The following is a 22,211-nucleotide window of genomic DNA, read 5'->3' as shown; positions in this document are numbered from 1 at the left end:
GCAGCGCTCCGAACGGCCTGTAACGGGTGCGCTGCTGGAGGGAAGGGAGAGCAAAAACGCCGGAACGTGGTTTTCTGGTGTTCTTTTTTGTCGTTATATTTTGGTGTTTTTTTAAAATTTTTTGTTTTGTATATTTTGGTTTTAATTCGTTTACTTTAATAATTTTTTTTTTATTTTCTTAAACTCAGCATTCGAAGCCCTTTCTCACTCTTGGCCGCCGTTCTGTTTCTTGTGGCGGATCAATCTCCCTGAGCTCTTCGCTTCCGGCGGTGCCGCCTCTCCCTCGGGGACCTGGCGGGCCGGGGTGGGCCTTGCGCTGGCGGGAGGCACCGCCCGCCTCTGCCCCGGTAACTCCTCGCCCGCTGTCACCGGCGGCCGCGGCGTCAGCGGGAGCGTCCGGGGACGTGGGGACGGGCGGAGCTCGCCTCAGGCAGCGGCCGCCGGCAGCGCCCAGCCGGGCCCAGCCCGCCCTGGCGGGGCGGGGCAGTGCGAGGGTCGCGGGGCCGGCCAAGGCAGCAGGCGGTGCCGCGGAGCTGCGCTCCCGCCTCCGCTCCGGGAGAGGCGCGGGAGGCGGCACTGGGAAGAGGCGGCCGGAACTGAGCTCGGGCGCTTCCGTCGCGCCCATGCGCTGCCGGCGGCCTCCAGGAGCAACAAAGGAGGGAGCCGGGGGGCCGCGGGCGGGCGGTTCCGGAGAGCCGCGGGGTGAGGAGCGCGGTGGCAGCGCCCCGCTGGGGCCCGGGCCTGGGCGCGGTGAAGCGGGCCCGGGGGAGGCGGGACCGGCGCGCCGCGGGCGGGAGGGAGCGGCCGGAGCCCCGCCGGAGGCCTGGGGCCGAGCACGGCGCCGGGAGGGCTGAGGGACGGGCGGGAAGCGCCGCTGTGGCCGCTCACGGTGCCCGTGTTCGCAGGGCGGAGATGGGCTCGGCGTGACGGCGCCCTGGCAGCGGGCAGCGACCACGGCGAGCAGCGCTGCGGCGGGGAAGGTGAGGGGCGCCGGGTCCCGGGCGGGCCCGGCCGGACCTGGCAGGGAGCAAAACTGACGGGAAGCCCCCCAGGGGAGGAGGGAGGTCGCCGGTCTCTCAAGCTAGATGTGATTTTAGGCTTCTTTACGAGCGGGCCCTGCAGCTTGTGGCGGCAGGAAGGCTGCTGGCGGCCCTGGGGCTGGGTCCCGCAGGGGTGTGCCCGAGGTCGCTGTAAGTTTGGGGTGTGGCTGGGGCGGAAGGCAGGATGGCAGGTGTGCGGTGTCGGGAGCATCCCTGAGCCTGGAGCGTGCTGCTGGGAGAGAGGAAACCGGGCAAAACACGTGAATGTGCTGTGAAGAGCTCAATAAGCCCTTTTATCTGTTAGTACGGTCCTGTCAGTGAGTGCTGTGCATGCTTGCTGTTGTATTTCTAAGCCTGTGTAAATGTTGCAGTTGTGGTTTTGGAAAAGGTGGTCTCCATCAGTGTGTTAGAAGAATTGATGTAGGCGATGGGATAACTGCTGTTAACAAGCTATATAAACTAACAAATACTTCTGTATTCTTTTGTAGGTGTGTTGATCTGGATTTTATGTACTGAAAGCTGATCTTTCCTCCTCCAAGATGGCATTTGTTTCAGCACAAGGACCTACGGTGGTGGACCAAACCACTTTGATGAAAAAATACCTTCAGTTTGTAGCTGCACTTACAGATGTCAATACACGTAAGAGACATTTTTCTTACTGAAAATTTAAGATCATCAGTAGTTTGTTTCATAACTGTTGTGGACTTGTTCATACAATTGATAAATGAGACAGTGAAGTCTGTCGAATTCACTTTGAAATTTCTTTGAGTTTTGATTTTTGAAGAAGCAAAATGATGAGAAGCACTTGCATGAGCCGAAGTGAGTGAGGTGTGTGTGTGCAGTTGTGTGGTGGTCGTTTGAGAGAGTTGTGTGTCTTATAATTGGGCAGTGATAGCTAAACTGATAAGATCTGATTGCTTCTTTGATCAGTGAGCCTGGTGTTTTCCTTCATGACCTAGTTTTACACTTACTTTTTTTGCTTGAATTTCCATTTTCAGCTGATGAAACCAAATTGAAAATGATGCAAGAAGTCAGTGAGAATTTTGAGGTAAATAAAAAGATAACAACCCCAACAACTCCCCCCAACCTTTCTGCAATGGGAGCCTTTCTTGTGCTTAATGCATACTAATTAAATTTCTGATGTTATGCAGTTAAAATATTAATAATAGCATCCTGTGGCTTATGATTTATATGGTTACAAGTCATTGAATTTAGGTTTGTATTTAGGAATTAACCAGGTTGTTGAAGAATTACATTTGGACTTAGAGAGCTTTTATTGCCAAATCTTTATTCATTAAGCATTTAAATAAAAGTGAAGTAAGATTTTTCTTCTGTTTTTGAATGCTCTTAAATGTCTTTATTTAAAGCTTTCTTTTATGCAGTTCAAATGTGTATTGTGCCCTTGTGAAACAGAGGCCCTTCTGATTCCTTTGAGTATTTCATGGTGTGAAAGTGGGAGGGGAGTTGTCAGATGCAGAATCTGACATCAGGAGTGGAGATGTCTCCAGTGACATCTTTTGCATAGTGGTGGAGTGATGGATCATCATTTTAGATGGGCAGCGGAGAAAATCTGAAACACAAGTTAACCCAGCCTTGTGTTAGCAGAAATTATACATCATTTGATTACCTAGTTGTTATGTGCCTGTTCTGAAGTTAGAGAAAACTAAAAATCATTCTTGTGGAGTTTTTTATCTGCTTAAGCCATTCCTGAAACAATTTAACTGCTTAGTCTGGTGATCTGTTTGGAATCTGAAGACTTGGTTGATTGTCTTTTGCCTTCCCATCAGTTCAGGATTTGTTTTGCTAATGTTCTCTTGGAAGTTGGTTGTGTGTGTGTGTCAGCAGATACTTAGTCATGAAATCTGTTCAGAATTCACTGAAAATGTTTAATAGTGGCTTGAATGTAACTGAATATAATCTGTGTGATGTCTATTTTATTACTCCCCATTTTTTGTTCTTAATTAGAATGTGACGTCATCCCCTCAATATTCTACATTTCTGGAACATATCATCCCTCGGTTTCTCACCTTTCTACAGGATGGGGAAGTTCAGTTTCTGCAGGAGAAGCCAGCACAGGTAAACTGTGTGGAGCATCTCCTGCCTTTTTGCTGTGAAGTCTTTGATTAACCTAATGAACTGATTTAAGATATTTAAAAAAATAGATCTGTCATTTGGAGTGGAACTGAAGAAGTCCTGTTTTTAAATAAGTTACTTATAAACTTTGCCAACCTGGGCTTCTGTGGAACAGGAGGAAAAGTAGGCACAACAGATTTGGCTTTCTTACTGAAATACTGCACATTGTTACAAATTACTGACTACTGAAGGTTAGAAATGAAAGGCAAAAGTTAAATCTTTGTCATTAAATACTTAACATTGCATTCCTTAGAAAAGTCTGATTTATCAACTGTAAATTAGTTAAATTTGCCTCATTCATGTAGGTGGGTTGTAGGAAGGGTTATGTCTTTGTATACAAACCTGTGTCTATATGAAACAAAATGGATTTTTTCTATTTCAACATGCTGGAAAAGATGCTGCAACCAATTGTTGGGTTTTGTAGGCTTTTCAAGAAGTTCTGTCACATCATTTTTTTTTTTTTAACAGCAACTTCGGAAGCTTGTGCTTGAAATAATTCACAGAATACCAACAAATGAACATCTTCGTCTTCATACCAAAAATATCCTGTCTGTGATGTTCAGATTTCTAGAGGTATTTTTTACTTCCTCTTAAAACTGTTTGAAATTTTCCGAAATATTTTCATCTACTTTCTTCATCTCCAAAAGTTGCTGGGGGTAGGATTTTTCAATAGCTGTGCTGCTGGAGCAGGAATGGAAGGGCATTTTGTTTAAGCTTCACCCGTGTCCTCTCTTGCCACCTAGAGGTTTTCTGCATGTTCTCTTCTGCCCGTTGGAGAAACTTGGATTGTACGAATTCAGGGAACTGTTCTCATGCTGGGCAAAATTTTCTGGCAGATAGCTTATTCTTGGGAGTTTGTTTTCTGTCTTGGAATTCACAACACTTTCATTTGAAGCTCACATGGGGGCCTGTGTTTGAGGGGTAATGGGAACAGATCTGATGGTACAGAGTGGTTGAAATGTCTGGGTTTTATTCCCCCAGGGGTAGATTAAATTTCAGCCGTACTCTTAAGATTGTAAGGTATCCAAGGAAAGGTGTCTTGCTCATGCAAATCCATATTAAACTTTAGATTGTTGAGAAGAGTATAATTTTACAGAGTTTTACAAGTAACCACTGAGTAGTTGAAGAATTTAGTGAGCAGCAGGCTCAGTGAAAAGTTTTTTTTTTCCTAGACAGAGAATGAAGAAAATGTACTGATCTGTTTAAGAATAATTATTGAATTGCATAAACAGTTCCGACCAGCAATCACTCAAGAGGTAGGTCATGACTCTTGTTCCATGGTGTAAAACTTGCTGCCATGCTGTTTAGAATTGCCATTTTGTTCAAGTGGGGCAATTGGTTTGTTTTGCTATTGTCCTTTTATGTTGCCTGACCTGTTGTGGTAACCATATGTTTAATTTTTTTCCCCTCTTTTTTAATCTTAAAGTAAATTTTTGAAGAGGATTGCATAATGCTTGCATCCCTGAGGAAAAGAAACAAACTGTTAAACCTTAGTTGTACTTGGTTTAAATGTTTATGGACAATATAATTGGTCTAAGGAATACAATTTCCACACAAAGGAAGAGAACTGATGCCTCTTTAGTTTGTAAAAGAAAATCCTGAGAAAGGAATTCAGTCTGATTGACTTCCTTCTGCCTTCCCTCTTCTCTCCTGTGACTCATCAAGGGGAATTTGGAAGTTTGCATTGTTATTCTCTTGTCTTTTGCCTTGATTTTCTCTTGGGAAGACTTAGTTGTTTTATAGTAATTATACCTAACAATACTGTATTGGAACTATGTAGAGGTGATAGGTAGATCAGATTCTTTCTAAGTGCAATTTGAATTAATACTGACAGAATGGAAGGAGGTAGAAGAACACTTACAGATTATTTTCAGTTATCATGAAAAATATACTGTACTGGTGAGTAGAGATTTTATATATTTGTGCTGTTAATACAGAGATTCTAAAATTGTGGCTTTTAAATTATTTTTTAAAAATGTCTTTATGGCAACTGACTTCTTCCTTCCTAGATTCATCATTTTTTGGACTTTGTGAAACAGATTTACAAGGAACTTCCGAAAGTAGTGGTAAACTTTTATTTCTTAAATTGCCCTTGGTATAGTAAGAAGACTAGTTTTTATTTCTTAATTTTATCTCTAAAGATACTGGCATAATTATTTTGAATCTAGTGCACCCAATCCAAAGTAAATATAGTTTCAGTGAAACTATTTATCGAAACTGTCTAAAAATGGAGACATTTACATTATGATTTGGAAAACCTTCTGTTTCTGGCACACTGTCACTGATAGGAGAAAATGGAGGTGAGGTGAAGTTCTGGAGCAGGGTGAGGTTGGCTGCAGTTGTCTCCATGTAGCCAAATGTGTCTGTTTTTGAAGGGAGGGTGACAGTCTGATCTTCCCTCCCTGATACAGAGTGACCTCTTGGGTCGCTTTCCTTTAGCAGAAGAACCTCCTTGGCTGGGGGAGCTTTTCTGCCTCTCTGTCCAGTGGGAAATGTTGCAGGGTGTGTTCGTGGCCCAGGCAGATGCTGCAATGCAAACATCACATGCAGAGAGGAGAAGACTGCTCTGGGGGAAAATTATATGGAGGAGTTCTGAGGACATGGATGGCCTTTTGACTATTACTGGCATGATGATATTTTTCTTCTGCTCTTTGCTTGTAGAATCGGTATTTTGAGAACCCTCAGGTGATTCCTGAGAACACTGTTCCCACTCCTGAGATGGTTGGCATGATCACCACCATTGTGGTGAAGGTGAACCCTGAGCGAGAGGACAGCGAAACGAGGACTGTGAGTGTTCTGACTGCTCTTGGCTGGGGGACTGTCTGTAGCACAGGACCACAGATCATAAAGCCAGGCAAAAAGTACAGGCTTTCTTTTTGCTAGTTTTTCTTATCTGTGTTAGCTGATTGGAACTTCACAGGTATTTTTTCTGTGCAGCTATAATTATAGGATTTTTATTTAATGTAGCACCCAATGGTTTTGTGCTTTTAAATGTTATTATTGTTAAATATAGTGCTACTAAAATGAGCAGTTTCTGTAAAACTGTGGCTTACATACTCTTTTGAATTAATAATTAGACTGTTTATAAAGCATGTATTCTTTCTTTCAGCATTCAATAATTCCCAGAGGATCTCTATCATTAAAAGTCTTGGCTGAGCTACCTATTATTGTTGTTCTCATGTATCAGGTTTGTACCCTTTAGTATTTTGCATGTAAATATTTCCTTACTGAATGGCTTGTGTAACTTGTCTTGGCTAATGTATTAGTAAAAATGAATGTGATATACTTTTGAAATTGAAATATCTAAAAAGAAGCTGGTGAGATGTCTCAATTTTTTTTCTGATTAGCTCACCAGTAATTTGACTGCAAGTGTGGCTTGTGAATTTCTCTAATAATACTTTTTTTTCAGCTCTACAAACTGAACATTCATAATGTAGTAGCTGAATTTGTGCCCTTGATTATGAATACTATTATAATACAAGTTTCTGCTCAAGCAAGGTAAGAGCATTTAATACTATTTTGATGATATTGAGATAAGCCTATCATTCAATATTGCTCAAAATAATTTTGTCTTCTATCGTGAGATTTTTGATTCTATTCTTACTTCTTTTAATCTCAAAAGCAGCAACAATTATTTGACTAAAAACTACCAAGGTTCTGTAGGTGAAGTTATTTGCATTATATGTCAGTGGTAAAGTCCATAGTTGTGCAGTAGGTCCCAGCTTATTATTTGATAATGAGTCTTTTTAAAATAGATTTTCTGACAAAAATCTATATCATCACAGACAGTGATGAAGACCCTGGCAGTGTGGACACTTGCTGTTTAAACTTTGCCATACCATCAGTGATAGATATGTGCTCTTCCAAGGTGTAGCTTGCACGAAGCCTTGTGATGTTGCAGGGATAGGCACTGCTTTTCCTGCCTCAGAGAGGGGTGTTTCTGAGGAGTAGCAAGCAGGGGGTTGTGGTCAGGGCACTGGGAGCAAGATCTCTGCCTTTCCCTGTCTGCCTGGATGATCTGATTAAGTGGTTGAAGCTTGAGAGAGATGGACAAGTCTGTGGGAGGGAATATTGCTTGGATGAAAATCGGCCCCAGTGAGGGGAGCTGAGCCAAATGTGTGTTGCTTTGTATTGGCTTGGCTTTCAGCAGCAAGGTGCTGCTTGCAGTTTGAATGGCAGAGAGCTTGTTGAAAATGGGCTCTTCCAGAGAGATTGCATTCTTTTAAGAAGCAAGAACTTTACTACAAGGTGATGTAATTTGAAACTTCACTGGGTTTTTTTTTGAGTGAAGGTACTAAAGGGGAGGAACAAAATTGTAACCACTGTTCAATTTAATTTCAGACAACATAAACTTTATAACAAAGAGTTGTATGCTGATTTTATTGCTGCTCAGATTAAAACATTGTCTTTCTTGGCTTACATCATCAGAATTTACCAGGTAGGATGAATTTTTATTACTTTGGTACTTAATTTCTAGTTAATTTCTACTTAGTTTCTAGTTGCTTTATGGCAGGAAAGGGACCTGCATGACTGTAGTACATCAGGGGTTGGAGATGGGAGCATTTGTGTAGGGTATCTGAAGGTGGAGCTGTACTTGGTTATCCTTTCAAAAGTGATTCTCATGTGAATACAAAGTAAAAATATGCCATTCCCCCTCACTGAGCATTTATGGAATGACTGTTTCATTTTTGTTTTTGGATTAGATTTTGGGAGAGAAACTTGTGAATTTTAATGGAGTGCTATTTCACAAGCATAACACAAACCTTAGGAATAGGATGTTGTAGTAGTTGTACTCAGTGTCATTTTTTTGTTGTTGTTGCAGGAGTTAGTGGCTAAATATTCTCAGCAAATGGTAAAAGGAATGTTGCAGCTGCTCTCCAATTGTCCAGCTGAAACAGCACACCTCAGGAAGGAACTCCTGATTGCTGCTAAGCACATCCTGACAACAGACCTGAGGAGCCGTACGTAGCACTTTGTATCAGTGTACCTGTCAACTGGAAAGATTTCTGCTATTTCTGTCAATTTAAGAGGCATATTACTTACTTATATTGGATTATCACAAGATGCCAGGCCAAATAGGATTGTTGTGTGCAGGGTTGCCCAACTTGATGTTTCCAGTAACTCATTAGTTATATGCAAAAAGTTTTTCTAAGTTGTAAATAACCTGAGCATTTTTCTCTCTTTGCAATATGATTGGCTTTGACTGGATACTGCAGTATTACTCAGGGTGAAGGTGTCAGTGGAGTAGACAGTCACAAGAGATTGTTTGTTTGAAAATTTCCTTGTAAATGGCACTGCCTTTTCTAAGCTTCAGGAATTAATTTGGGGATAAAATCACTTTCTAACTTTTGGTTTGAATACCTAAGTTAAGTAGTTTAATGCTTAACTATCTTATTTTATTATTTCCTTTGCCAATTGTTGTGTATGGCTTTTTCATTTTTCTGTTTTTTAAATTCTAGAATTTATTCCATGCATGGACAAGCTGTTTGATGAATCTATACTGATTGGCTCTGGATACACTGCCCGGGAGACACTGAGGTATGAGAAAGTTTAGAGTAATGATCTGAGTGCCTGCCAGGGCTGCTTACTTTGAAAATTATTGATATTTACAGCAGCTTCTCTATAGGGTACTAAATCTTTGCTTCAAGTAACTAATTTTACTAGATTGTTTTATTGGCAGAGCTTCTGCTGCTGTAATGGTGGCTTTTGTTTAACACTTTGATGGCACAGCATGGTAATGTGAGTGTAGGACAAAATAAGAAAAATGGGTGAATGAAGATGATTTCAGTTTTCTGAATTGTAGAGGACAACCAAAATAGAGAAACTAGCTCAGTATCTGGCCAGTATTTCATGAAACACCCTAAATCTTATGTCCAGTGTAATATCTGAATGAGATTTAGACTGTTTTGTTAATTAATGCTTTAAAACTTAATTGTTTGCAATTGAAAAAGTAAATGGAGAGCATACCTAACTTTCTGAATCTTCTACAGTGTAAATTTTAGGTGAGCTTGCTGACCAAATTAGTATCTGAACTAGGAGAATGACTTCCTTTTGTTTAAGTATCAAGAGTACTTTATTGACAGCATGTATTACTTTTAGAAGTGTTTGCTCTGCTAGATTCTTTACCTGATATTTGAAATGAAGTGATTTTTAAAATTTGTCAGTTTTCATAACTGCTTCTGAAATTATGAATCATGTATGATTAATTATGAAACAGATTCCCAGCACTGCTCAAAACGTGGCTAGCATGCATGTTAACTGCATGTATATGAGAATACATGGTGGGGTGTTCTGCAGAGAAGAAAGAAAGATCAGAGAGGCAGTACCAGAGTTGTGGGATAGACTGATGCATCATTGGTTAAAATTCCCTTATGTAACCAAAACAGCCTTGTGAACTCTGGTTTCCATATGAAAATAGAAAACTTACTTTGAGAAATTTGGATGTATCTCCAGGCTGTAATTATTTGTTTAGCCAAAATAACAACACTTTTAGTTGTGCTCAATGTGTTTTCCTCATTCCTTGGTTTGGTTTAGACCCCTTGCATACAGCACTCTGGCAGACCTGGTACATCATGTCCGGCAGCATTTGCCTCTCAATGACCTCTCCCTGGCTGTCCAGCTGTTTGCCAAGAATATTGATGATGAATCCTTGCCCAGCAGTATCCAGACCATGTCTTGCAAGCTTCTGCTAAATTTGGTAGACTGCATCAGGTCTAAAAGTGAACAGGAAAATGGAAATGGTAGAGACATCCTTATGAGGATGCTGGAGGTATTGATTTCTTTAAAGCATTTGATAACTGCTTGGATATCCTGTTTTGTAGTATGTTGTCAATTGCCTTTTACTTTCTCCTTCTTCAGATATGAGAATATGTAGGAACAGCCTGGGTACTGTATTTCACTTCAGTGCTTCAGAGAAGGGCTCTTTAAAATGCTCTGCAGCTGGGATAATATCTCAAATGTAGTGAGCTGCTTTGTCAACTCAGCTTCATTCAGTGCCCAGTTTCATAGCAGGAAATGGAATGCCTGTTTTGAGTAGCTTGGGTTTTTAAAAAATAATTTTATTCCAAATTTTAGTTATAATATTTTTTTCCTTGCATAAGAGTTTACAAGAATTGTATTTTTAATGCCTTCTGGTTAGGGGTGTGCTTTTTGGTGTGGGTATTTTTTAAGCCCTGAAGGAGAATCTTTGCACAGGGTCTCAGCATAGCACTATACAACCTGTACAATTAGAAATATTTGCTCTTTGAAGACCTAATGATCCCTTTTAAGGATCTTTATATGGAAGTGTTTTTTGTATTTTTGAAAATCAAGGATGCACTAGTTGTTTGAAGAAGGCAAACTAATTTATTGATACACCTAAAAATGTTTGCTGCCATTTGAATGACTTCAAAAATAGCTGTAAGTTTTACTGATCTCAGTATCCTGATTTGAAATATTAGTCCTGTTAAATTTGGGGTGATTTTTGAAGAAGACACTTGTTTTCTTTTTCATCCCCCCCCCGCTATATGATCTGCCTCTGCTCCTTTGCCTTAGGTGTTTGTTCTGAAATTCCACACCATAGCACGCTACCAGCTGTCTGTCATTTTTAAGAAGTGCAAGCCCCAGTCTGAGCTCGGAGCAGCTGAAGCCGCCTTACCTGGAGTGCCCACAGCAGCAAATGCAGCCCCTGTTCCTGTCCCTTCCCCTGCCCCAGCCACTCCCGTGGCCCCTGCACCAGTACCTGTGTTTGAAAAACAAGGGGAGAAAGAAAAAGAAGATAAGCAGACATTTCAGGTCACGGATTGTCGGAGCTTAGTGAAAACTTTGGTCTGTGGGGTCAAGACGATCACGTGGGGCATCACCTCGTGCAAAGCTCCTGGTGGTAAAACTACATATTTAATTACATTTACCCCTCATAATTCTACAGAAAAAAGCCTCTCTAGAATGAAAGCAAATAGTATTTTTAATGCTTAACTGTCTTATTCTTTCAGAAGCACAATTCATTCCTAATAAGCAGTTGCAGCCTAAGGAGACTCAAATCTATATAAAACTGGTGAAATATGCAATGCAGGCATTAGATATTTATCAGGTATGTAACCTGCACTTCTACGTATACAGTTACTGTATGCTAGATCTTTTAACAAGGATTTATTTGTCAGCTAAAACATGGATTACACATATTTTTACTCTGTCTTTAATTGGGACCACAACTACTGAGAAATGCTTAATATGAGTAATTAATTTCAGAAGTGAATTTTGACGTACTTACTATTTGCAAGCAAGAGATTATTTTCTCAACAGCCATTCTTGTCTGTTCAAGCAGGCAGGTCAGACTGGAAATAATTGTCTTTCATGAAGTGAATTAAATCTTTACTTGAAAGAGATAGTTTAGCTAACAGTTGAAGCATTCATGTGTCTTTGTTTATCTTCTGTAGTTATATGAAGTACTAATGAAATACAAATATGTTTGATTGGTTATTAAGTAATTTACAAATACACTGATATCTCCTACTGTTGTCTTTCTCCATTTTTTTCTTCCTAGTTTTAAAATCTGTTCTGAAAAAACTCAGTTTTTTTGTCATGGCTGGCTCTTGTGCCCAACTTCTAGCTGTGTGGGGCTGGCATGTAAAACCCATAAAATCTCAGTTACTTTCAAAAGCTATTTTGAGAATAATGGAGAGTAAGCTACTCAAATTCTGTAACCAGTGTATGTGTTTTCTCAATTGCTGTAGGTGCAAATAGCAGGAAATGGACAGACATATGTTCGAGTAGCAAACTGTCAGACAGTCAGGATGAAAGAGGAAAAGGAAGTTCTGGAGCATTTTGCTGGTGTGTTCACGATGATGAACCCTTTAACTTTTAAAGAAATCTTTCAAACTACTGTTCCTTACATGGTGGAGAGGATCTCTAAAAACTATGCTCTTCAGGTACATTATTGTTTACTTTTTAAATTGATAATGAACAGCATGTAGGAGAGAGCTTGGGCCTTTGGGTACATATGACTGAAGTAGAATTCTAAGTAATAATATTGAAATTAGCATGTGAAATTTGAAACAGTCTATATAAAGAGTAGTCTAGGAAAAGGAATTAAAGATGGATTTTCAAAACACCTTACCTGACTGAATGATGCAATACAAACATGAACACTTCAAAGATATGAGTGGGCTTCATTCTTGAAAAGTACTGAACATTACGGACGTTGTTTTGTTCAGGTGGTTGTGCTTATGTTCTACTGTTTTACAGAATGCAACTCCTATAATATCCATTTAAAATTTAACCTAAGACTTCAACATCAAACTACATACATGGCTGTTTTCCACTGAGGACAAACAGAATCACTTGGGTAGCAGTGGAGATAGGGGAAGAAATTTGTCTTAGTTTTTTTTTTTTTTAATGGATAGTGCATTTATCCTTTTGTTCTTTTTATTACAGCAGTAATAAGTTCTTTGTGGTTTCCTTTTGTAGATTGTTGCCAATTCTTTCTTGGCAAACCCTACTACCTCTGCTCTCTTTGCAACCATTTTGGTGGAATATCTTCTGGATCGTCTGCCAGAAATGGGCTCTAATGTGGAACTCTCCAATCTGTATCTCAAGCTGTTCAAGTTAGTCTTTGGCTCAGTTTCACTATTTGCAGCTGAAAATGAACAAATGCTGAAGGTAAAGGTCATTTGTGTTAAAGATAAGTCTGCTTTAAAAACAGCACTCTTAAGAGTTTTGCCCAGTCTAACATTTGAGAGTCATTTAATGTTTGAAGAACTATTTGTGACATTTTTTTCCAAAATTCCAAGTACATTGCCTTGTTTATAAGAGATGGTTTCTGTGAATATTTTCTTCCTATTTGAAACTATAAAGTGATGCACTAATTATGAGTATAAAAGGCTGATACATGACTGTGGTCTGTGATTGCCATAAGCCCATAAATTCTTGCATATTTTCTCCCTTTGCTTTTGTATTAAGAGTTCTACTTGGATTGAAATTGCCTTTTTATTTTTTTTTTTGTGTTGGTGAATCTTGTTCACTCATGTCATATTCAGTGGCATGTACCTCTTGAGTTAGATTTTTCTATGCTCTTGGAAAGTTTTGGTTTAAGGAATGCTATTTTTTCTACTGACAACATATTGTATATTCCAAGGATCTATTTATGTTGATGAGATCATCTCATTATTCAGTGAATTTAGAAATGCTGAGCTTGTAGCAGGAGTGCACTTTCCTCTTTAAAGCAGCAGCTGCCTGTATCTAGAAAAGACATTAAGAATTTAATGGAACACTGATTGTTCTCTCATCATTTCTCTTTGATTTTTCTTCCTTGTACTTTGTACCGAACAAAATTTCTGATACAGGTAACTGTGTAGAACAGAGAGGGGATTACCATTTTCCCAGAATCTATGAAAACTAACAGTAATATGAAGCAATATTCATGTAATCTTGCTTTAATTCTTGCAGTTTGTCATCAGAATCAAGGTAGTTTGGATTTTTATAAGATGGAGATGAAGTTTAAAGAGTGTAAATTACTACCTTCACAGTTTTGTGCTTCTGTTACTTTTTTTTTTGTTTCTGTAGGATGGATGACAGGGGCCTTGGGCAGACAATTTAATTGAAAAGGCTGTTTGCAACATTTGCATAGCAATGTAGAAGGCTTTTTAGATGTTAATGATATCCAGACATGTTGCTGTTTGTCTCTGGTCCCTGATAATGCTGGTATTTATCAACTATTTTTAATGAATCTTGTAAGGTGTTCTTGCAAGATGTCTTCTGCTCTAGAAAGGTGACTAGTTCCATAGCCTTTTTTACTTGAGAGAGTTTGCTTTCAAAATGAAATTCTAGCATTCACAAAAATTAAGAGCTAGTGATGAAATTAGATCAGGGATAAATTTAATATTAACTGTTCTCTCTTGCCACTCTGACGTCTCTGGTTTCTGCTCCACATTCCCAGGTACTTGAGAGGAAATATATTTTCACTGTGTCAGATTTGCAGAATCTCATGCTAAATTCTTGTACAGTACAATGATGATAAAATTAATCTTCGAGCTTTATTTTCTTTATAGCCACATTTGCACAAGATTGTGAACAGCTCTATGGAACTTGCACAGACTGCCAAAGAGCCCTATAACTATTTCCTGCTGCTCAGAGCACTGTTCAGATCTATTGGAGGAGGCAGTCATGATCTGTTATACCAAGAATTCTTGCCGCTGTTACCAAACTTACTGCAAGGTAGAACAATACCTTCTTTCCCCACCCCAGCTTCTGACTTTTTTTTTGTGAATAGCAGTAATAAAGTTGTGTTATGTAGCTAAAAACCCTTCAAAACGAAAGCCCTACCCCTAATAAATAGCTTCTGATTTTGAGTTAGTGATTGGTTTAAAACCTTGAATGTGCTTATTTTCCTTTACTATCAGCTGCTTCAGGCTCCATAGTTTTGGCTGCTTCACAATTTCTGCTGCTTGTTTTTCTTCTATGCGATGTGAGGCTGTTGTGGGTTTCTTCTACTTGTTTGGGGGGTTTTTTTGCAGTGGTAACTTTTTAGGCAGAGAGCATTTGAGGGATGAGTGAGTAGGTGAATCAATGTTGCCACTGGTTTTGTGGGGAGAGCATGGCAGTGAAGCCCTGGCTGTTCTGCAGTTGAGGGCACGTGTGTGCACCTGCAAGGGCATGATAAATAGAAATTCAAGCAGTACCAGACTGCAAAAAGAAATGGAAATAGCAATCAGTTTGATTAATTGAGCATTTATGCTTGCAATAACTGTGTTCCAGAAATACTGAGGGTGAGCAAGGAAATGTGGAGAGCTACTTAAACCTAAGGACAAGCTAATCAGAGCTATTCTAGGACTGTAGACTGGTTCAGATCTACAGGTGTAGGGAGAGTTTGTAGTTAGCAAATATATATCTATGTATATATGTTATCAGTAAATCATTATGTAAAACACATATCAGTAGATTTATGGAAAATGTGAAATTTTTATGGGGAGAAAAATCAGTTGGGGAACGTACTTAGTCTGGGGCAATTAATGTAACTGACTGTTTCTTTTCAGGGTTTGAAATATTTTGAAAACAGTTGTTCCATTTGTGTTTATTTTTTATTGTTACAAGGCTAAGGTTTGAGTCAAATTATCTTTTTATCTTTTTGGTCTACTGTATTTAAATGTTGCCTTATTGAGTCTAATGTTAAACTTCTAAATATGCACAGATGCTTTTTCTTCTATATGTGTGTACATAAAAAGGCATACATTGCATGACGTTCTTAGATGTAATGAATGGTATTAGTATTTTTAAAATCCATTATTTACAGAGCTGTAAGCTCTACAGTGTTTAAAAAAGTCACGTTTTTCCAAATTTAGGAAATAACAATTTTTAACATTAAACTGTAGACTTTTTCCTATGAGTGTATAACTTACCCATAATTTTCAGGACTTAATATGTTACAAAGTGGCCTTCACAAGCAACACATGAAAGACTTGTTTGTAGAGCTCTGCCTCACTGTGCCAGTTCGTCTGAGCTCGCTGCTGCCTTATCTGCCAATGCTGATGGACCCCTTGGTGTCAGCTCTCAATGGATCCCAGACCCTGGTTAGCCAGGGCTTAAGAACTCTGGAATTGTGTGTGGATAACTTGCAGCCAGACTTTCTGTATGACCACATTCAGCCAGTTCGAGCTGAGCTCATGCAGGTAAATGTTATTTTCTGTTAGACCACAAGAGGTCATTGATTTACTGAATATTATTAGAAATTTGTGTGAAGCTTTGATTACAAAAACTTGAAAAATCTGTCACGAAACCCATACCAGTCTGATATGAGTGTAGGAGGATAGTTGGTGTTGTGCTGTTAGGCTGAAAACTCCGAAAAATTAGAAGTGAATTTATTTCTCCTATATTTATCTTTGTTAAATGGTTATATTCTATTTACTTTATTTACTTTTATATTTAAAAACTAGCTCTGAGTTTAATTCAGTTCATCCTTAACTGGCCTGCTTTTTGAATTAACAATGTTGTTTAATGTTCAATAGCAAGTTGTTTTTTTTTTTTTTGGTTTTTTTTTTTTTGGTTTTTTTTTTTGCATTACAACTTGAACAATGTTGAAGTAAGCCCGGTCTGCCCATGTACCTTTTAACCTGCAGGCTCTGTGGCGAACCCTGCGCAATCCTGCTGACAGCATCTCCCACGTGGCTTATCGTGTGCTTGGGAAATTTGGTGGAAGTAACAGGAAGATGTTGAAGGAATCACAGAAACTACAATATGTGGTCACAGAAATCCAAGGACCTAGTATTACAATTGAATTTTCAGACTGTAAAGCATCCATTCAGCTCCCAATGGAGAAGGTAGGGGCTTAAGTTACATTCCATGCTGAGAAACCGAATTTAAAAATATCTGGCTGGAAGTTATTTCTACATTTCTTCTATAACCTGTAAAAAGTTTCATCCCCAAAATAGTAGATTTAGGCATGCTTTACTGTTGTTACCAAGTGATAGGATAGGGAGCTAAACTGTCCCAAATAAATGTTTTCACAGAATGGGTAAGGTTGGAACTTCTGGTGTAATGCTTAGGAGCAGTAATCCCATCTAAAAGTCCCTATTTGCTTTTTGAAATGTATCAAAAATGTACTGTAGAAATTCTTCAGTGTGATTATTCTCATGACTCTGGTGATTTGGTTTTGTTGTCCCTAGAAGCACTTTGTACTGCACTGGCTTTCATCTGGCAGTCACGGTGTATCACAAGTGCTTAGTTCTCACTAATTACAGCAATCTAATCTCTGAGAGTGAACCTGGATTCTGAGATAATTTGATCTGTAGAGTTTTAATACTTACCTTTTCTATTAGACTTTCATAAGTAGATATGATCTGAATGTAGTAAGCAATTTTCTTCACAGGCAGCTGGCTCTCTGGCTCCATCCAGCCAACAGGCTTAAAAATAGCTTGGAAAAGTGATTCTTAAAATGCAGATTTAATGATTTCTTCACTGTACTGAAGCTGATGAATTGAATACATGTCAATACTGTAGTTGCTGACATTTGTTTTCTTACAGTGCCCTGGTAGACTTTTGTGGTCTGTCCAAAACTAATTTTTCTTTCATTGAGATGCTGTGATAAAAACTTGGGATGACAATTAGTTAAGTAGGCGGAAATACCAAGGAAGGAAAATGCCCAGGAAAATGCTCACTTTTTAGTAGGGGTTTTTTCTGCATAAACTTATTAAGCATACATGGCTAGATTTTACTTGCAATTGGCAATTCCTTTTTTTTCATGCATTACAGAACAAATTTTACAATTTTTACATGTTTTTTTACTTAATGCCTATCTCATTTATCTTCCTTTGTTTTGTGGAATAAGGATAGAAATTAGACAATTGTGCTTTTATGTATTTTTATCTCTTTATATATATATATAAAGACGAAGTAGAGGTTTCCCTAAGAGACATACTCCCCTTTTTAATCATCTTATCTTAAAAGATTGAATTATTCTCTAATGTATTAAATCTTCTTGCAAAGGAGGAGTGCTATTTCCATTAAATGACCGATGTTTAGAAGTTGCTTACAGGGACATTTCATCATGCATAGGAAGGTACCATTTATATATGGGTATAAATGCATTGTATACATAGAGTATGAAGGGATTAGACACAGCAATTATTGCTGAAGGGAAGACAAGGAAAGTTTATTTTTGGGCAAGGGGAGAGATACAGTGAAGATTTATCTCACTCATACCTTGAAATGCTTTCTGACCAGGGAGGTAAGTGTATCTGCCATGAAACTTAGCACCTACAAAAGCACAGAAAATACCGTGCTGTTTTCAAGCCATGCTCCCAGGCCCTCTCTGCACTTCTCAACTCGGGCACTCCAAACTGTGCATACTTTCAAAGCTACATTTAATATACATTAACAATACCATTCCCTTGATTGCTGACCTTGTGGTGAATGCCAAGAGCAAGAAGTGTCGGGGTTCTCTCTCGTTCCGTTCTAGGCGATCGAGACAGCCCTGGACTGTCTGAAGAGCGCCAACACGGAGCCCTATTACCGCAGGCAGGCGTGGGAGGTCATCAAGTGCTTCCTGGTGGCCATGATGAGCCTGGATGACAACAAGCACGCGTTGTACCAGCTTCTTGCACATCCCAAGTATGACAGTTCTTTAAACGTAAATGTGTATGTACAATTTATGGTGCCTTTGGAGCAAGTTTAGAGACAATGATTAGTCTGTGCAGTTCATGGGGTTTTTGCCTGCTGGTGAAAAGGAATTTTGTTAGTATGTTTTTTAATGCCAATGACATGTTAATGTTTTGTAGTATAATTTTCTTCCCCGAATTACAGTCTTACCTGTGATCAATATGATTAATTTTAGTTTCATATGTTTAAATAATTGGAATATTCTGGTGCTTAATTGTATTTTGAAGATTAATTTAGGTTGTGACATTTTGTATGTACATCTAAGCTTTTGCTAAAGTGAAAGAGAAATTCAGTTTCATTTAGTGACTAAGCTATAGCATAGTCACACACAACCTCTGTCTTGGTGTGGGAGCTTTTTATTGAAGCTTTTCTTACATGTTTTGCAGTTTTAGTCATTGATATTTCATGAGTTTATTGCTTTTAGACAACTTTAGCATCTTTGCCCTAAAAGCGTGGGCTGACTTTGACTCTTGCAATGTACTGAGTGTAACTAAAGAGCATAGTAGCTTGCACAGTTGGGGCTTGTTAGACTTGACATAAATATAGCTTTGCAACGAATGAGTTTTGTTGGGCGGTGATTTGATAAATAATGTTTCAATCGTTCAAGATTAAAATCAAATGTCATTTTAAAAAACGGAAAATGTCAAAATATAGGACATTCTGTAATTGAGTGGCAGTGTGATGCCTGTATACCTATTACTGTATATACATGGCTTCTTCTGAACCACTGGCTTTAAATGTTCCTGATGAAATTGAGCTATCCATCATGCTGGAGACCAGCGGCTGACAAAATTAATATGGGCTGAGTGAACTGGCCTAGCTCTATGAAATCGGGGGGAAAACAGGAGGCGGAGAAGGAGTTAGCTATGGAGAGCAGACTTTGAGCGCAGTGCCCGGCAGCGGCTGTGAGCCCTGGGGGCTGCGTTGAACACAACGTTGTGTTCCAGCTTCACGGAGAAGTCCATCCCCAGCGTGATCATCTCGCACCGCTACAAGGCCCAGGACACGCCGGCTCGGAAGACGTTCGAGCAGGCCCTGACCGGTGCCTTCATGTCGGCCGTCATCAAGGACCTGCGGCCCAGCGCCCTGCCCTTCGTGGCCAGCCTGATCCGTCACTACACCATGGTGGCCGTGGCTCAGCAGTGTGGTGAGTGCAGGGGACACGGCTCCTGGGCTGCTGGCCAGAGCTTTGTGCTTTTACTCACAGCAGCTGCTTTTAAAAAGTCACCATATTGCAGTTGCTTCTGGGTGACTATAGTGGGTTTTTGTTTGATGGCTGAATTGTGTTGTAATTCTTTTAAAAAAGTGGTGGAAATTATTAAGCAGATTTTTAAAAAAACAATCAGTCGCCTAATAATGCTCTCTGAATGCTACAGCCAATGAAATAACTGCGGTGTGGAACAGCTTACATAGTTCCAGAGCATTTGTGTAAGTTAATACTCACAGTACTATTTACAGATGGTCTCTGATTGGGTTGTTTCCAGGACCTTTAGAGGAACTAGGTAAATATTAGAGCACTGCAGTGTCTTATATCCATGAAGAAAACTTTTTGTTTGGGCTGTATGGCAAGTAATTTGGTAAAAGACATATTATGAGCATATCACTCTTCATTGTCACATTAATGTAACTGGGATTTTTATGACTCTTCATTTTAATTGAATCTTCTTTCAGTGCATAGTCTAGTGCATAGAAAAAATATTCAAGTAGATGTAATCTTTTGTTCTTCTAGGAGTGAAAGATGCCTTACAATCCATTTATATGCAAATAGGCACAGGGCTTACTGGTTTTGCCATCAGCTAGTCCGAAGAGTAGTAAAATCTAATTAAAACACTATTCATATTGAAATATCCATTGTTTTATCTCTATTTCCCCTCTCCCCCATTACAAATTCCAGGTCCTTTCTTGCTGCAGTGCTATCAGGTTGGGAGCCAGCCTAGCACAGCCATGTTTCACAGTGAAGAAAATGGGTCAAAAGGCATGGATCCCTTGGTGCTTATTGATGCCATAGCAATCTGCATGGCATATGAGGAGAAAGAGCTCTGCAAAATAGGAGAAGTGGCCCTAGCGGTGATATTTGATGTTGCGAGCATCATCTTGGGTTCAAAGGAAAGGGTAAGGTTTTTAAAAATGTATTGAAATGATTGAGTTTCAGCTGATGCAGTTTTGCTTCTGAAGTTTTGGAGGCTACCAGTAAGCTGAGAAAATCCATTTCTTCATTTCCAGGCTTGTCAGCTTCCCTTGTTTTCATACATTGTGGAACGTTTGTGTGCTTGCTGTTATGAACAAGCTTGGTATGCTAAGCTTGGAGGTGTTGTGTCCATTAAATTTCTCATGGAACGGCTGCCACTGATTTGGGTCCTCCAGAACCAGCAGACTTTCTTGAAGGCACTTCTCTTCGTTATGATGGACCTAACTGGAGAGGTAATGTAATTAAAAAGTTTTATCAAATAGTGTGGGGAAAAATTCTGGCCTTAAATTCACACTGGTGGAACTCTTAGTAACCTTGATTTTGCTGAACTTCAGAATGCATTTTACCAGTAGTGAATTCTAGTCATTTTAACTCAAACCAAGATCTGAATTTAGGAATGAGGTCAAATTTTTTCACATAACTTTGCTGAAGTCTGAGTTTACACTTGCTGCTTTCAAAGCAGAAATGTACAGGCAACGTAGATCACAAAAGAGCCCAGATTCAACGTCACTTACCACAGATTCACTAAGCTTAGTTGGAAATCAAAATCACAGGATTCATCAAAATAGAATTGAGTTCATGAGTCGTGTAATCTTTGTTCTGTACTTGGCTGATAAAAATGATCTCTGATGCCTCAGGTTTCCAATGGAGCAGTCGCTATGGCAAAGACCACATTAGAACAGCTCTTGATTAGATGTGCAACTCCTTTAAAAGATGAAGAAAAAACAGAAGAAATCCTTGCAGCACAGGAAAAGTCTTTCCATCATGTGACACATGACCTTGTTCGAGAAGTGACCTCTCCAAACTCCACAGTGAGAAAACAAGCCATGCATTCTTTGCAGGTGCTTGCACAGGTCACTGGCAAAAGTGTCACAGTCATCATGGAGCCACATAAAGAGGTAAGCAGAAATATTTACTGAACCAGAGCTTAATGTTGTTTTCCAGTTGGGATTTGCAGAAATGCTTTTCTTAGTATGTTTTTGCACACTAGTGAATTAAGTTTGTAGTGCTTTGACAGCACGTGTTTATCATTTGCTAAGTTTTGTTGTTCAAATATATACAATGGCTGGAGCACTATAGAGATTCATACAGGGTCTGCCTGACTCTTAGCCAGTATTTATAGTGTCATCAGGTTGATTTCGTTCCTTATATTATGGGCTGCTTATCTTGCCACCAATCAGACATAGGCTAGGCTGTATAGACACTGCATTTTGACAGTGAGTTTTGTTATTCTCTAAATATGTGGCATTACTCCTATGCCTTTCCCTATGCAGAAAGAGACTATGAAGTTAAAAGCTGGTTGAAATAAATTTTGGCTAGATACTCCTTAAAGCTGATATTGTTTAGTCTTTTGGAATATAATTGGATGAACGTAAGTCTTAAGGGCCATGACAACATTCCAGATTATACTGAGAAACTCCCTAATTGATACCTTACTTTGCTAAAGCTGTTTAATGAGGCAAGTGAGAAGTTGGTGTAATGGAAAAAAGTTGCAGAAACTTTTTTGGTTTTCTGATGTTTTAGCTGCTTAAAATATTTGTGTTTCTTGACTGTTTGAAATGCTTCAGTCTATGAATTTCTTTGCTGTTCATGATGTTTTATGAAGTAATTAAATGTCATAGATTTGTTTACGGAGAATATGTATTAATTACAGCTACTACACTGTTTTGCAAGCTGACTGTGAATCAAAGTAATTCAGAGAATTGCTTTTGCTCTTGCTTAAT

At 39.3% G+C, this 22,211-nt stretch overlaps 1 protein-coding gene across 2 annotated transcripts in view; it reads left to right on the top strand.

Annotated features, from left to right (window-relative positions):
* Positions 1-1,579: 1,579 nt before the first annotated feature.
* Positions 1,580-22,211, top strand: part of TRRAP (transformation/transcription domain associated protein) — a 73,659-nt gene continuing 53,027 nt past the window's right edge. For both annotated transcript variants that reach the window (XM_062503230.1, XM_062503229.1), the window contains exons 1-25: positions 1,580-1,679; positions 2,039-2,088; positions 3,006-3,116; positions 3,642-3,746; positions 4,346-4,429; positions 5,183-5,239; positions 5,835-5,960; positions 6,283-6,360; positions 6,583-6,671; positions 7,515-7,611; positions 7,996-8,134; positions 8,633-8,711; positions 9,708-9,942; positions 10,707-11,034; positions 11,144-11,241; positions 11,885-12,079; positions 12,618-12,809; positions 14,198-14,363; positions 15,558-15,814; positions 16,262-16,462; positions 18,100-18,251; positions 19,247-19,446; positions 20,194-20,411; positions 20,523-20,720; positions 21,126-21,386. In XM_062503230.1, the coding sequence (XP_062359214.1) occupies positions 1,580-1,679; positions 2,039-2,088; positions 3,006-3,116; positions 3,642-3,746; positions 4,346-4,429; positions 5,183-5,239; positions 5,835-5,960; positions 6,283-6,360; positions 6,583-6,671; positions 7,515-7,611; positions 7,996-8,134; positions 8,633-8,711; positions 9,708-9,942; positions 10,707-11,034; positions 11,144-11,241; positions 11,885-12,079; positions 12,618-12,809; positions 14,198-14,363; positions 15,558-15,814; positions 16,262-16,462; positions 18,100-18,251; positions 19,247-19,446; positions 20,194-20,411; positions 20,523-20,720; positions 21,126-21,386 (3,816 nt within the window). The remainder of the gene's footprint in view (positions 1,680-2,038; positions 2,089-3,005; positions 3,117-3,641; positions 3,747-4,345; positions 4,430-5,182; positions 5,240-5,834; positions 5,961-6,282; positions 6,361-6,582; positions 6,672-7,514; positions 7,612-7,995; positions 8,135-8,632; positions 8,712-9,707; positions 9,943-10,706; positions 11,035-11,143; positions 11,242-11,884; positions 12,080-12,617; positions 12,810-14,197; positions 14,364-15,557; positions 15,815-16,261; positions 16,463-18,099; positions 18,252-19,246; positions 19,447-20,193; positions 20,412-20,522; positions 20,721-21,125; positions 21,387-22,211) is intronic.

The sequence above is a fragment of the Cinclus cinclus genome, chromosome 16 (genome assembly GCF_963662255.1).
Source record: "Cinclus cinclus chromosome 16, bCinCin1.1, whole genome shotgun sequence".
NCBI classification, from domain to species: domain Eukaryota; kingdom Metazoa; phylum Chordata; class Aves; order Passeriformes; family Cinclidae; genus Cinclus; species Cinclus cinclus.
Note: the sequence above shows the minus strand (reverse complement) of the source record. Positions and strands in the feature narration are given on the sequence as shown.